Source organism: Galendromus occidentalis, unplaced genomic scaffold (assembly GCF_000255335.2).
Source record: "Galendromus occidentalis unplaced genomic scaffold, Mocc_1.1 scf7180000077481, whole genome shotgun sequence".
NCBI lineage: Eukaryota > Metazoa > Arthropoda > Arachnida > Mesostigmata > Phytoseiidae > Galendromus > Galendromus occidentalis.
Window position 1 is genome coordinate 531713 of NW_003805469.1, and position 12796 is coordinate 544508.

The 12796-nt window shown below is 50.9% G+C and overlaps 3 protein-coding genes across 3 annotated transcripts; all 3 read right to left on the reverse strand.

The window, feature by feature from the left end:
- Nucleotides 1-1001: 1001 nt before the first annotated feature.
- On the reverse strand, nt 1002-2413 carry LOC100903617 (serpin-Z7-like). The gene is made up of 6 exons (XM_003745353.1): nt 2330-2413; nt 2078-2219; nt 1748-1961; nt 1519-1668; nt 1310-1370; nt 1002-1193 (listed from the first exon to the last, which is right to left on the reverse strand). Exons 1-6 carry the CDS (start codon nt 2411-2413, stop codon nt 1002-1004), a joined length of 843 nt encoding a protein of 280 aa, XP_003745401.1.
- Nucleotides 2414-4711: 2298 nt separating this feature from the next.
- On the reverse strand, nt 4712-6906 carry LOC100903757 (serpin B10-like). The gene is made up of 7 exons (XM_003745354.1): nt 6820-6906; nt 6401-6536; nt 6121-6212; nt 5862-6024; nt 5552-5747; nt 5006-5426; nt 4712-4906 (listed from the first exon to the last, which is right to left on the reverse strand). Exons 1-7 carry the CDS (start codon nt 6904-6906, stop codon nt 4712-4714), a joined length of 1290 nt encoding a protein of 429 aa, XP_003745402.1.
- Nucleotides 6907-9723: 2817 nt separating this feature from the next.
- On the reverse strand, nt 9724-11987 carry LOC100898901 (serine/threonine-protein phosphatase CPPED1). Its single transcript, XM_003745320.1, has 7 exons — nt 11771-11987; nt 11332-11417; nt 11064-11193; nt 10816-10946; nt 10624-10725; nt 10288-10480; nt 9724-10015 (listed from the first exon to the last, which is right to left on the reverse strand). Exons 1-7 carry the CDS (start codon nt 11835-11837, stop codon nt 9804-9806), a joined length of 921 nt encoding a protein of 306 aa, XP_003745368.1. The 5' UTR covers nt 11838-11987; the 3' UTR covers nt 9724-9803.
- Between the last annotated feature and the right edge of the window lie 809 nt (nt 11988-12796).

The following is a 12796-nucleotide window of genomic DNA, read 5'->3' on the forward strand; positions in this document are numbered from 1 at the left end:
GTCGAACAGCGTAGTCAAAAGGTGTAGAACGATTGTGAGCTCGTCCATTTGGATGACAGCTGTGATTCAAAATCGCCAATAATGGGAACATCCAACAGCGCCAGCGGTTGAGCAAAAACGGGATCGTTCATTTCGCGATTCCAGTTCAGACAAGGCAAACGCAGAATTCCCAACAAAGGAAAAACTTCCCCCTACTCCCACGCTTTGTCTTCCTTATAGCAACTTCATGCGTTCCTTCCGCTACAGATCCACGCCCGAGATGAAGATCGGCAGCAGAGTACCTTTTTGCGCTGCAATATGCGCAGGTCCCTCTAGGTCTCGAATCCATTACTGGCGAATGCAGGACTTAAATCATATTCTGATTATCGCGCGGCGGTCCTACCCTTTCGGAGCTCCGATGCATTTTCTGTTGTGAACCGAGCATCTGGGAGTAGGGCATCTGGGGCTATACCATCTGACCTTACCTCTCCCAGTGAAATTTTCGGCGAGTAACTTTTGACGAGCCAAACCCCGCTTCCACCGATACAGCATTGATTACTCTGCTCTTGAGGGAATCTGAGACCGAATCCGGATGCAGGCGCCGAAAATCGGGAACAGGACCGCACATGGCGGACTGGAGTTTCCATCGCAGATTTCCAGGACGGAAGCGGCTCAAAGAACCGGTTCTCGATCATCAGAACCGCGAAGGCAGACGTTGGAATCGGGTTTAAGTCGGCAAGCCTCACTCAAGCCTGGTAATCTTTATGGATTTTCTCTGAGGAGTCACTGATGACTGATGACTTCAATTCGAAAGTGTTACGGGAGCAAGTGCACAAGACCCGGCTCCTCGCTGTGCCTCAACCCCTCCTGAACGAACTCACAATGGATAATGAGAGTCGACATCCCGATTTATTCTTGTGGACGAAAGTCAGCGAAGATCCTGGGAGCTGAACTAGGCTAGGGCTCCCAACCTCGTTCGTCTGTTAAGCTTTCGATAATAATTTCTGATTACGAGAGCGACTTCACACGTGATTAAGCACGGCCGAGGACAACGGCAGGGGATCGTCACTACATCTGTCGTAGAGCATGATGAAAGCCAAGAAAGGTCGGTCGATCACCAAGTTGATGAAAGATTGTACCGGAGCCGTTCCTTTCGGAGCCACAACGACTCCAGACGCTTTGGATGCTTCCGTGCCTTGCTCGTCGACCTGAATCTATAATTAATTGAAGGAAGATTGCTAGATAACGTGTGGCTTGAAGCGTCAACGGATAAGGGGAGATCTTCTATTTGTTCGTGAATGGTATTCTATCGTCTGCTTTCCGCACTCACCTTCGCTTGATGAGCCGTTTTGCTAATTTTGACTTTCGAACTAAGGTCTGCCAACAAGCCTCTGGAATCAGCTCGGTCAGAGGAAGCGACTCCCGAGGCTCGTGAGGACTTTCTCCGGTTCGAACGACTGCTGCACTTAGAACTCCGGCATGGTCAACTTCACTGAAGCAACGGTTAATTGGGAGATTTCATTCAGCAGGATGCCCCACGCAAAGTGGTTCTTCATCCCAGAGGTGATGCCCGAAGCGAAGATCGCGTCGGGCATCACGATGGTCATCGACGTTCGCTCAGGGTTATTTTCGTTGCTAGCATAAGGCATAAGGCCCTTGAAGTTCATCCCAGTGGCTTTCGAAGGCGTGCTGCAAACGAATGGAACTCCGCTTGCAAGCGAGATGATGAGCCCCATTGCGACCCTGACTGAGAAGGTCAAGCGTCCACAGACCGCAATGAGATCGTAATCGATCGATGTTCTGAGAGAGACCACTCGGAGGTTTGACGAATTTCTTATCCCAGGATCCTTTGAAGTGGAGACAATTGACAAGGGTGAGAATCGTGGAGCGGTCGAGTGGTTCACTCAGAACTTGCGGAATGAGACCGAAGCTTTTGTTCTTCACGAATCGATCGATTTCCTCCGTGACACGGGCAGAAGTTCCTGGAAAGGAAGTAGGTAGTCTCAGCGGAATGCATGTTTCCTCGGAATCGAAGAATTCCCAATAAGCGATGCCGATAGCATTGATGCGGCGATGATGAATTCGGCCTCGGACTCACTCTCGAAGTCGACGTTCAAAGCGCTCGCGCGGAAGGTAATGAGGACCTCCTTCGCATAGGTCGGCTTGTACGAGATCATCTTATCGACGAACAATCGGTTCGCGACGCTGATTCTGGAGCCTTTATTGTTTGAGTTACTCAACTTCAAAGAATTAATGTCGAGAATCGTCAATCAGCGAGGTATTAATCGCACACTCGAAAGTAATCGGTTCGCTCCGCGGAACCCTCTTGAGATTCCAGCTAGGTACTCACGGTAGTGAAGTGGGCCAATGACGCACCATATCCGCGGAAGATTCGGCAATGATCCAGTAGATCCAAGGGAAGCGCGGCTTCCATTAGGACCGCGGTTTCTCCTAAAGGGTTTATCCTCAGAATTACCTGCTTTTTTCACCCCTCGAAAAACTCGAGGGTCAGCCTCCGGAATATCGACGCCACGAATCACCTGCGGCTCCGCGGGATCACATTCCGAGGGCGGTGGAGATGCTATAGGCCGAGAGGACCGTGTTTCGATCATGATTGACAGTTTTGGACAAGAGGTCAACGGTCAGAGGGCCGAATGAGTTCTCAATATGTGGACCAAATGAGAGAGTCTTCCCAATCGATGACGCATGAGATGATCAATTTTCGAATCTAGGGCTACCTTGACTGCTGTCGCTCCGATAATGTGTGCTCACAGGTCACAGTGGATACGATGCTCTGTGCCGAGCCCGACGAAGTCAGATGCCAGACGGATAAGAGCATTCTGCGCTTGATTTACAATAAAAATGACGACAGTCGCGTACTCCCGCCTGTTAACATCCTGAGGGTTTCAGTAAGCTAGTGCTACGCAAGTGTAACTTCCAGAGAGTCGGAGGAATCCCTGATTTTACAAGCCTTCACGCAGACTTTAAAGCCTTCTCAGAATCATTAGCCTGTGCACAGTCGACGGAGAGCCATTTGACATCGAACCACTTGTCCAAAAATGAGGGTTATCTATCTCTTCGTGATTGTCCGTGAGTACCTATATGGACTAATGGGAAAATTAGTTCGGCTAAATTCTTCCTTGTGTTAGTCAGTCCGGCCCCTGGATTCTCAGCGAATCGCTTCCATCATCGAGACGTGAACAATTATTTGCCATCTCTGTTTCGCAGTTCTCGTCGGGAGCTGCCGAGCTGCGCCAGCTGGTGGAGGTTTCGACATGTCCTCACTAGGTCGCATCCCGAAACCGCAGCCTGTCCAGCTACCCCCTGGAACTCCTCCACTGGTGCAAAGTTTCCTGGATAACGCACTGAATTTTGTTTCGAGTATAATCGAGCGTATCAACGCCGCCAGCCCCTCGTCTCCCGGATCTCCGAGCTCGCCAGGCTTCTCGGACCGGGCAGGCTCATCCGACTTCCCGAGATAGACGTTCATCCTGAGGCCCGGAATGCAGGTGTGCAATTGAGGTTTCAGAATCTCATGCCGATCGACAGCAGTCATTATTGAATGAATTCTCTGCACTCAAGAAATAAAGAAGCGCTCAGCGACTTTTGAACGGCCCATGTTTGTGTTTCCTGTGCTATCGAGGGGACACAGTGATGAAGTTCACATCAACCCTTCTGCAAGCTGTCACGAGGCCGACACAGCACACGAGAACGATCGACCACCTCATACTCCGTTCCCCTCCGGAGCCTGTCTGTAAGTCAACGAACGATCCTTACTCCTCCCTCTTAGAATACAGTCTTGCATTTTGCCCGGTTTCAACAAAGCCCGATTGTTCGGATCTCCATGAATCTTTAAGAAAACGGACGGGTTGAGAGGTAACAAAGATGCGCCGATAATACCCGGATGTGCTGAGATTAGCAGCCCATATGACGTACGGAGCCGCGATTTTGATGTGGACTTCGACACCCTGAGTTTTCTGGTCTCCGTCTTACCCATTCTGATTGAGCCCGACTGCGCTCTCTCGTCTCTCCGGGATCGGTAAAAACTCAATATTCCCGGATAACGCCTCTATCCCCACAAATAATCGAATGGGAGCCAACTTGGGCTAACTAAGTTTGAGAATGCATCTGCAGAGAGCGGTCTCCTCGGCGGCAACGGGGCAATGCCGGACAGCTTGGCCCTCCGGGGAAATCGATTCTTGAACGCGGTGAGGAACTAGAAACAGTAAGTTCTCTTCTCTGAACCTCACGCTTTTAGAGGTCGGCTCTCGGACTTCGCAAGGCGACATCGTGAGTGCGGATCACAATCATTCCAGAAAAGGGAAATCTGTGGACATTATTTTCACATTCAAAACGCAAAGCGCCGGCGGCGCCGTTGCGTTGGCCTTTCTTATAGGCGATCCCGGTAACCGCAGATCACGGAAGCTGCAGCTCGGATACTCTTGTAAGGGGTCTGTCTGAGCTTGGACGGATACCACCGCTAAAATTGCGATCCAGGTGAATGAGATTCCCGCGACTTTCAACTTTATTGTCAAGACTCCACCGGACCGAAGATTGCTCGTGTATTGTCATTTAGTTCCCAGCCCAAGTCTCATGGAGACCACTCAAATAAATAATCGGCGAGCTCGCAATCCGGTATGATGGGGGATCTCCTTGCGAACATTTGAAACGATTTGGCACGTCTTGCCCGCTTCCGTCGACTCTCACGGATGTCGTGAGACGATGGATCGGATCAAGCAACGATTTCATTGACGACTGCTGTGAATAATGGGAGCGAAACTCCATTCTGGTCGACAACAATCATTGAAAGGAATGATCTATCGAAAACAAGTTCGATCGGCGGGGCTGCCGGCAAGGGTCGGGACCTCCGCCTCAGGAAGGCGCCGCTCGCGGCGGCCGCTTCGGTACCGAGCTCGTCTACTGACATCTGCAATGATAAGGGGAACGCGAGTTCAATCACGCGATTCGGGCGAATTCCCATACGGTCCATTAATCAGACACTTTCCAAACCATAGATACCACTGACCTCTGCTTTATGCAAGAAGTTGCTGATTGGGACGGGTCTGTTTTGATCGGACAGCATCGCTTCGAAAGATGCTTGATTTGAAAACACGACGCCCAAGCCGAGCGACGTCAGAGTCTTCTTCATATCATACGTGCCCTTCAATTTGAGCTTGGGCAACGTCAGGTCGATGCGGGTTTCTGACATTTCAGTCAGAACTTCCGCGACGAGATTCCAGTCCAAGGTTCGCTGTATCCATCCCGAAAAATCGCACTTCATCCCGTCGTAGGGCAAAACTAAGATCATGGACACCGCGATGTTGTCGCCGGATTGGTAGGGCAGCTCCAGGAAATGGGCATTCAAAGTTCGCGAGCGGGCATAGCGGAGCTTCGAAGTCAGAGTCATCCATTGCGGCTTCGGACCTGGCTGCATCTCACGAGTCGGACTGGACGGAAGAAATTATGCTAAGACGGCGGAGATTGTCTGGAGCCAAGCAGACGCTTCCAGAGGATGTCTAAAACAATGGATGGGCACTCCAGGAGGCTCGAGATATTTTCCCCAGAAGCTCACCACGGGAAATTGTTGAAGCCTTCGACGGACTGTTTGACTTTCAGAGCCGTCTTCCAGGAGCCCTTATAATACACGGCGTTGACGACGGCAAGGAGTGTCTGGGTGTCGAGAGGCTGACTGAGGAGATCCGGTATTCTTCCGTGGGTCGCTTCCCCGACGAAAGAATTTATATATTTCTGAATTCCATGAGCATCATCTGGAAGAACAGAGATGAGCGGTCATTTGAGAATGGAGCAGGAGTCCTTCGATTTGACTGGACCGGCAACAGCTCGTTTATGAGAGAAATATTATCCCCGGACGAACAGCTCACCTGCGAAATCCACTGACTGAACTAAAGAGTCTTCGAAAACTTCATGCATCTGACCGAGGAACTCGGGTCTGATCCGCAGCGATTCGTTCGCGAAGATCGCGTTAGCTGACGAGAGGGTAAGGTTCCCATTACTCCCCTCCGTGAGGCTACCAGCACCGAGAATCTGAAGTCGCGCGCAGAGAACTGTAAGTTAGCGCTTGTCGAAGAGATTCGATATTTGGTCAAAATTTAATGATTTGAATCATCTGGATTTCCCCACCATTCTGTTAGTATCCCGAAAAGCTCTCAGAGATTCAGCATCGTTCAGCGAAGCTAAACCGAGAACTTCCCGAAGTGCTGCCCGCGTTTGACCTGAAATGAAAGGCATCTTATTTATTCGACATCGAGCTCAAGGGAAATTCTGCAATTTCCGTCTCTCGGCGAGAGGATGAACACTGCGGAGTTCTTTTGGTCGAAATCGTAGAGCGCTCTTCTGGCGCAGAGACACGTCATGAGTCACGATCCAACAGATCTCATTAGGGTATCGAATTCTCTCTCGCCTTCGGAGCCGAGTAGACACAGCGCGAGTGCCGAAGAGATTCCATACGCAGAGAAAATCGTATTTTCCTCGTCGGCAGCGACTTTCTTGAGGATTTCTATGCTCAGCTTCCCGATGCCTCTGCTGAGCTGTTGCAGCTGGAAAGGACATTCATTGGTCACTTCGTTCCCAGACAGAACTTTCTCATCGGAAACATGGATTCATGGATTCGTGCGGTTGCAGAACCTATCGAAATTCGATGACTGCTCGGATCGCGTGAGCTCCCGACGATCTCAACACCTATCTACAGGGAATGATCTTCTGAGACCTAGAGCTGTTCTCCGCGATTCAAAATCAAGGAGCTCCAGTCCCCAACTTTTGAAGGCTCAGATCGGGAACAGAAAAAAAATCGCATGACCTCACGGGGTTCGAGAATATCACCTTTTGATCGTCATAATCGTTCGCTGAACAATCGTAGACGATGACGACAAAGAGAACCAATGTGAACTTCTTCAGTGCTCGAAGCATTGCTCCTCAGGGTCGGAGAATAGGATGCGGATTTCAGAGGTGGGCGTCTCAGAATAATCCGTGAGGAGCGATTTCCGTCTTCTGGAAGAATTATTCGGCATCCGGAATGGCACTCGATCATAGAACGTTTATCCGACGAGAGGCACAAAAAAGTCATCGACGACAAGCACGACACACGGAGCACAGCCACGAGATTTCAAGCGTCAGATGTTCGTCTGTGTAGACTCAGTCTGTCTGACCGAGTGATCGACCGACGGTAGTAATGTTCTAGTTACTGAGTTTGTTACTGACTGCGAGACTGAGCCTGCGGGCCATTCCGAGAGATCAGATCTTTTCGCGGTCGACTTGATCCCCTGGAACCGAGCGTGCTCCGTCTCGAAGAGGGATCGGGATCAAGGATCGGAAAAGTAAGGAGTCCCTCTCCTGACTCGGGGGCGGCCGTGGATCCGAGCCGTGATCGGACGGAGGCTCTCGAACGAATGCACTTCGATCCCACCACAAAATCCCCACGGGAACACCCTCTCCTCGCTCCTCGACAGATTCTCCGTCTGCCCGACTGTCTGTTTGCGGCTCACCCTCTCCGAATTCGCTCAGCGTGATCGAGAATATTTAAAACCAGCAAAACGCCAGATTACCCGCGGGTTCACGTATTTCACAATGCTTCCTTGGGTAACCTCATTCCTAGCCAGGGGGATTCAGGAGTGTTAGATGATCCTTATTCCAGCTGATATTCACGTCCAAATCCGACTCATTCACCACACAGTCGAGTCGCCGGTAGAGCACAATATCTGCAGTCGTTTCGACAGATTGCTCTCATCACGATCTGGTAGTGGACGAGCTCCCGGCGAGTCGACGAGTGGAAATTCTGCGCTGATCGACGGAGCATAGAATCGCCGACTGCTTCAGCCGCGCCGTAACAGAAGACGTTGAATCTCATGATCATCGTCTTGCCTCAACTCGAATGAGAAGCCAAATGGGTTACTGGAAAGCGGATGTCTCAATATTCTTTGTCCATGAAGTACCATCATCACCTGATGCAGACTGAATCCTCGACGCTAGTATTCCCGGATAAGCTGGTTATTATAGAGAGAGTTTGACGATGAAGAGCTCGCTCCAGGTGTCATTTGGTCCCGGCACGTCTTCGCCTTAGATTGGGAAATTTTCCTAGATTTCGAGGGGCATCCCGCGGTCGCCGCTGCTATCTCTTTCTCAGTCCCAGATGTGCGCGACGGAAATCACGTGTGACAGAGTTTTCGCTGCCGCTTCTACTTGAGACAAGCTGGAGTGTCGAGCTGAGATTGTAGCGAGGTAAATCTATGAGTATCCTCTTCGAATCTGTCTTTCAACGGTGCTTGGGGAAAACACGCATTTCCGAACAGAGTCGATAATCGGCTCGAGGAGAAGCCAAACAAGATGATGGGCTTGAGAGATGGCGATCTTGTGAGATCTCAATAATTGTATGATTTCATGAGGGAGTCGAGGGAAATAGGGATGCCTTCCGCATTCAAACCTCAGCTCCCTGCGCAAAGGTCCCAACGAGAGGCTGATGGAGGACGCGCAACGACCTTGATGGCTGACCTCCTTCACGTTTCTTTGCAACTGCACAGATTATTTTGTCCGATTTCCGGACGAAACAAATCTCAGGGGTTGCGATAGTGTGGAGTGTAGACGGAGGTTTCCTGCGGCGATCCCCGAGTCTTCTATGATTCTGAAGGGGGTCCGGTATAAAAACCATCAAGATAGAGAAAGGAGCACGGAGTTCCGACGCCGACTTCTGCCGTGGACGCCGATGGTGAGCAAGCTCCGGTGGAAATGAACTTCGCAACACTGAGTCAACACTGAGCGAATATATGCTACGGAGATTTGGTTGGGCCGAGTGAAATTTCACTCTCTGTGGAGACCGGGAGCGTCAATTTGGTTGAAATGGAATTCGAATGCATGAAGAGGAAATTTCTGCCCTTCGGTTCTGGCTGCTCTTGGGCGCATGGCAAAAAACAACAGCGGCAAACCGAGGTGGACTCGACATTTCAGACGACGCATATCTGAGTTTTCTGCATCAGGACCCCCTGCTTGGAAAGCTCGAATAATACGATACGGATTTAGGTGGGAATCTCCTTTCGGGGAGGGATTCTGGGAACAGAAAGACCCGGGGGAATTCAGGAAACAGAAGGACCTGGGAGGATCGAGGCCAGCACAAGCGCGTTTCGCCATAAGTCGGGATCGAACCCGATGCCCGGTCCAGTTCTCCTGCCGCAGAAGAATTCATGATTCATGATAGTGTAGTTCAACTTAACGGTGCAAGTTGAACCTTCGGCGAGTGCAAGGAGCCCTCACCACTCGACCAGTCCGCCCACCACCCTGACCACGATCCAAGGTCGGGGAGGTGGATTTCGCCGAATGGCCAAATGACTCGATTTTCGATTGCGATTGTCCTTTGTGCCTGAATGCTCTCAATTACAATCTCTTCTAGCGCTATCACGCGGCGCACAAGCGATTTTGAGAATATCGAGCGCTCCTCATTCATGTTTATGCGGTCGAGCCTCACTTTGCCTAACTCTTGTTCAATCGATTCATCCGTCATTTCGATATCGGAGCTCACGGAGTCATCGGGGGAGCGTTCTTCTAGAACTTCTGGGAGCTTCAGAATTTAATTCTTTTGCTACACGCGATTCGATCGGATAACTCTCCGATCTCGATCGGATAATTCCGAACTCGGGAGAATTTAGAGGGATTCTCGCTCCTGTGGCTCTCGGGGAGCGGGTCCACATCCTTGCATAATTCATTGTTTCGGGAGGGCATCCCACAGGAAGCCACTCATAAAAAACATTACGTTTATTCAACGACATTCTGAGTGAGTTATAACATCCCTTGATTTTTCGGTTCCTCGAACGATAAGCTCACTTTTCTGCGAGACCTGGATCTAGAGGAATGTCGGTCACGGGGTAATACTTGTGCTCAAACCTGTCTTGGTACACATTCACAACTCGGAGGCCTGACGGTTCATTTTCTCCAAAAGACAGTCCGACTGCATTTGTGACAACTTCTTCGATCCCTTTGTATCTCCCACCGCCGTTTCGGTGGTAATGACCACAGAAAATCGCTTTGACACCTGAAACGGAGAACTTTTAGTGGTGCGGTGACGAAGCGATTCACGTAATATCTCAAGCATCATCCTCGATCAAAGTCCTCGGAAAATGTGCGTTTTGAATTAGCACCAGAGCTGTGCGCCGCGCCGAGCATTGCAAGTCCCATTGAGTCTATGGCGCCGTTCGCCGCGTCCTGGATACGGCACACAGCGCTGATTAGCACCCCCCCCCCACACGTGTACCTTCAGGCAACTTCTTTGAGTCTCCTTCTGGACCACGGTATGGACAATCTTACCTGCCGATTCGAACTTGTCGAGCATCGTCAATCTGAAGGGATTATCCAGATTGAAATACTGCTTCGCTTCGTCAAAGCTCTCTAGGAAGAATGGGATGTGTTGGAATACGAAGATATGGGTAGCAGCCTTCGACTTCGCATGAGCTAGCTGCTCATCAATCCATTTCAGGTGAGCATCCGCGAGGTCTTGTACCTGAAATCCATACGGTCAACGATAGCGGCCCATTTCCCTCAGATAGTCCCGTCAAAAGAATCAAGCGAATTGCGTCAGTTTGGCTTCTCGGAATCCCGAGGTGCTTTGGAATTCGTAGGAACGAAAAATCGAATCTGTCTCACTTGGGAAGGATCCTCGAAGAACTGCGAGTTGAGGACGATGTTGTACACGCCACCGCACCAGAAAGTGAAATAATCGTCGGTTCCGAACGATCTCACATAGCCCTGGAAATGATTAGATTTCGAATGAGATTCCCGGACGCACGGAATCGCCTGGTATAGAAGTCCTTACGGCGTGTGAGCACGGTTCCGGACCTGTATCGTACTGGCAGTCGGAGTATTTCCCAAGTCGTGGTTCCCGCAGACACAAACGAGAGGGATCTGGTCATCCAGTTCTTCGAAAGTCTCGTGCCAGTCTCTTTCTTGCGCTTCCCTGTTCACGGTTCCTGTATGGGCAAGGTTCAGGAAAATAGGATCTGTACGGAATTCTGGAATAGCTCGAGGAACCGACTGGAGACCCCGAATGTTCAATATCTCTGCGAGAGGAGTCGGGCGGAACCTACCAGGGAAAGCATTTACGAGATCGCCGCAGACGATGAAGAACCTCGGTCGCGGCGACATGCGATTCGCAGCCTGGATAGCCATCTTCGTCCGAGTGACTTCGTACGACCAGGTAACGTCAGGCTCGTCAAACTGATTCGGAATCAGAACACATTCTCTCTCAGAAAGGTCGAGATTCGTAAGCTCCTCTCACAGAACATTGGCCGATCTGCCAAGACCCCTGGAACGCTTCGTAGCATCTCCCTCGTGAATGCTACGTATCGTACATACTTTTCTGATATGCACGTCGTACAACCCGAGCTGGGTGTCGGCAGCTTGTATGAAGCAGAAAGGTCCATTCCAGTGCGATTCCTCATCTGAAAAGACATGCAGCAGTTGTCTCCTGCCTTACCGAACCTTTGCCATCGGAATCTCCACAATCGATTGAAAGTCGAGGATACTCTCAATTCTGAAGATCACGTTCGATTATACCGTGACGGGTGCTCTGGGCCCTACTGCTGCCCCGACCTTCTCTATTTCCTTCTCTTGTATATCTATCAACCGGCTTAGGTAGATTCTCCTTGATCTTGTCCGGCGCCTGGCGCATCGGAGCGGTGGAATGTCCACAATAAAGTCAGATTCGATAAAATGTACCCGCTATGTTTACGAGCGACAACAGGTCCTGTCGTGCTCGATTTTCGTGCTTTCCTTGTGCGCCTCGCGTACTCACCATCGGAGAAGGCCTTGAGTTTCCGGTTCTCAGTCCGTTGCTGGACTTTCACCGTTTCCCCTGCCATGTTTAACGTTCTGTCTCACAGCCTCTATGGCAGTCACTGAAATTCCGCCGCTGTCTGGTAAGACTAGCCGCGTGACAAGTTCGTTCGAGCTGTTCCAGAAAGACAGCTGACGACGTAGCGATGTAGCGCACCCGAAGGTTTACAAGGATCAATCCATTCGTTCTCGTCTGCCATTCGCGGGCGGTCGGAGACGCCGCAAGGCCCGAGCAATGGGGCCGCTATCTCGGCGGAGAAGGCCTGGCGACTTACGGCGACTCACTTCACTTTCTCCGCGGCCAAAGACTCAATTGGACAGAGCCTGACGTCGGTGACGGACGAGTGGAACTCGGGGCGCCTGTATGCTGTATTAAGAGTGGACATCTACGGATTGATATGTCAAGCGCTGTGTCTTCCCAAGAAATGCTGTGACTTCATCCCAGAATTACCCTCGAGAGCAAGAGAACGCTATCAGAATTCAAGCTTTTATTTTTGCCTGACTCTCAAACCTCTACATATCCAGTTGGGATCATCGCCGACTGTAGAGTCTCATAGGCCACTCTTCGCCGGGAATACGGCACACCTTCCTGGGAGGAATTCACTTTTTCGAGCTGCTTCGCATGCAGCCGGTGGGATCAACGGCGGACCACAACAAGCTACATATTGAAAGCGAAGATATCATCCACACTCCGAGTCCTCATGGCGAAACACGCATTTGCCGGCCCTGATCCTCCCAGGTCCGTCTGAAACCTCAATTACTCCCCAGAAGGAGCTCCCCTTTGACACCAGGATTGTACGACAAGCGATACGAGGCGGAGGTCCTGGTGCAGAAAATTCAGATACGCTCTGACTGACATGTCGAGTCCACATCGATTTGCCGCTGCTGTTTTTTACCTCGTGGGCTCAGGCGACCGTGTCTTTCCTGCCCGAGCTCATGCTGTTCCCTAACGTGCGGAGCCGAGGCTCCGAAGCTGCCCTCGGCT

Bases quoted from the DNA above. Each gene is read 5' to 3' on its own strand.
- LOC100903617 (XM_003745353.1), bottom strand. From the start codon at position 2,413: ATGGAAGCCGCGCTTCCCTTGGATCTACTGGATCATTGCCGAATCTTC. The intron at 2,220-2,329 runs GTGAGTACCTAG...AATTCTTTGAAG, and splicing joins CATTGGCCCACTTCACTACC to TTGAGTAACTCAAACAATAA. The intron at 1,194-1,309 runs GTGAGTGCGGAA...AATTAATTATAG, and splicing joins AAACGGCTCATCAAGCGAAG to ATTCAGGTCGACGAGCAAGG.
- LOC100903757 (XM_003745354.1), bottom strand. From the start codon at position 6,906: ATGCTTCGAGCACTGAAGAAGTTCACATTGGTTCTCTTTGTCGTCATC. The intron at 6,213-6,400 runs GCGAGAGAGAAT...CTTTCATTTCAG, and splicing joins GTGTCTACTCGGCTCCGAAG to GTCAAACGCGGGCAGCACTT. The intron at 5,748-5,861 runs GTGAGCTGTTCG...CTGTTCTTCCAG, and splicing joins TCAGTCAGTGGATTTCGCAG to ATGATGCTCATGGAATTCAG.
- LOC100898901 (XM_003745320.1), bottom strand. From the start codon at position 11,837: ATGGCAGGGGAAACGGTGAAAGTCCAGCAACGGACTGAGAACCGGAAA. The intron at 11,418-11,770 runs GTGAGTACGCGA...ATGTCTTTTCAG, and splicing joins ACTCAAGGCCTTCTCCGATG to ATGAGGAATCGCACTGGAAT. The intron at 11,194-11,331 runs GTATGTACGATA...ATTCCGAATCAG, and splicing joins ACGACGTGCATATCAGAAAA to TTTGACGAGCCTGACGTTAC.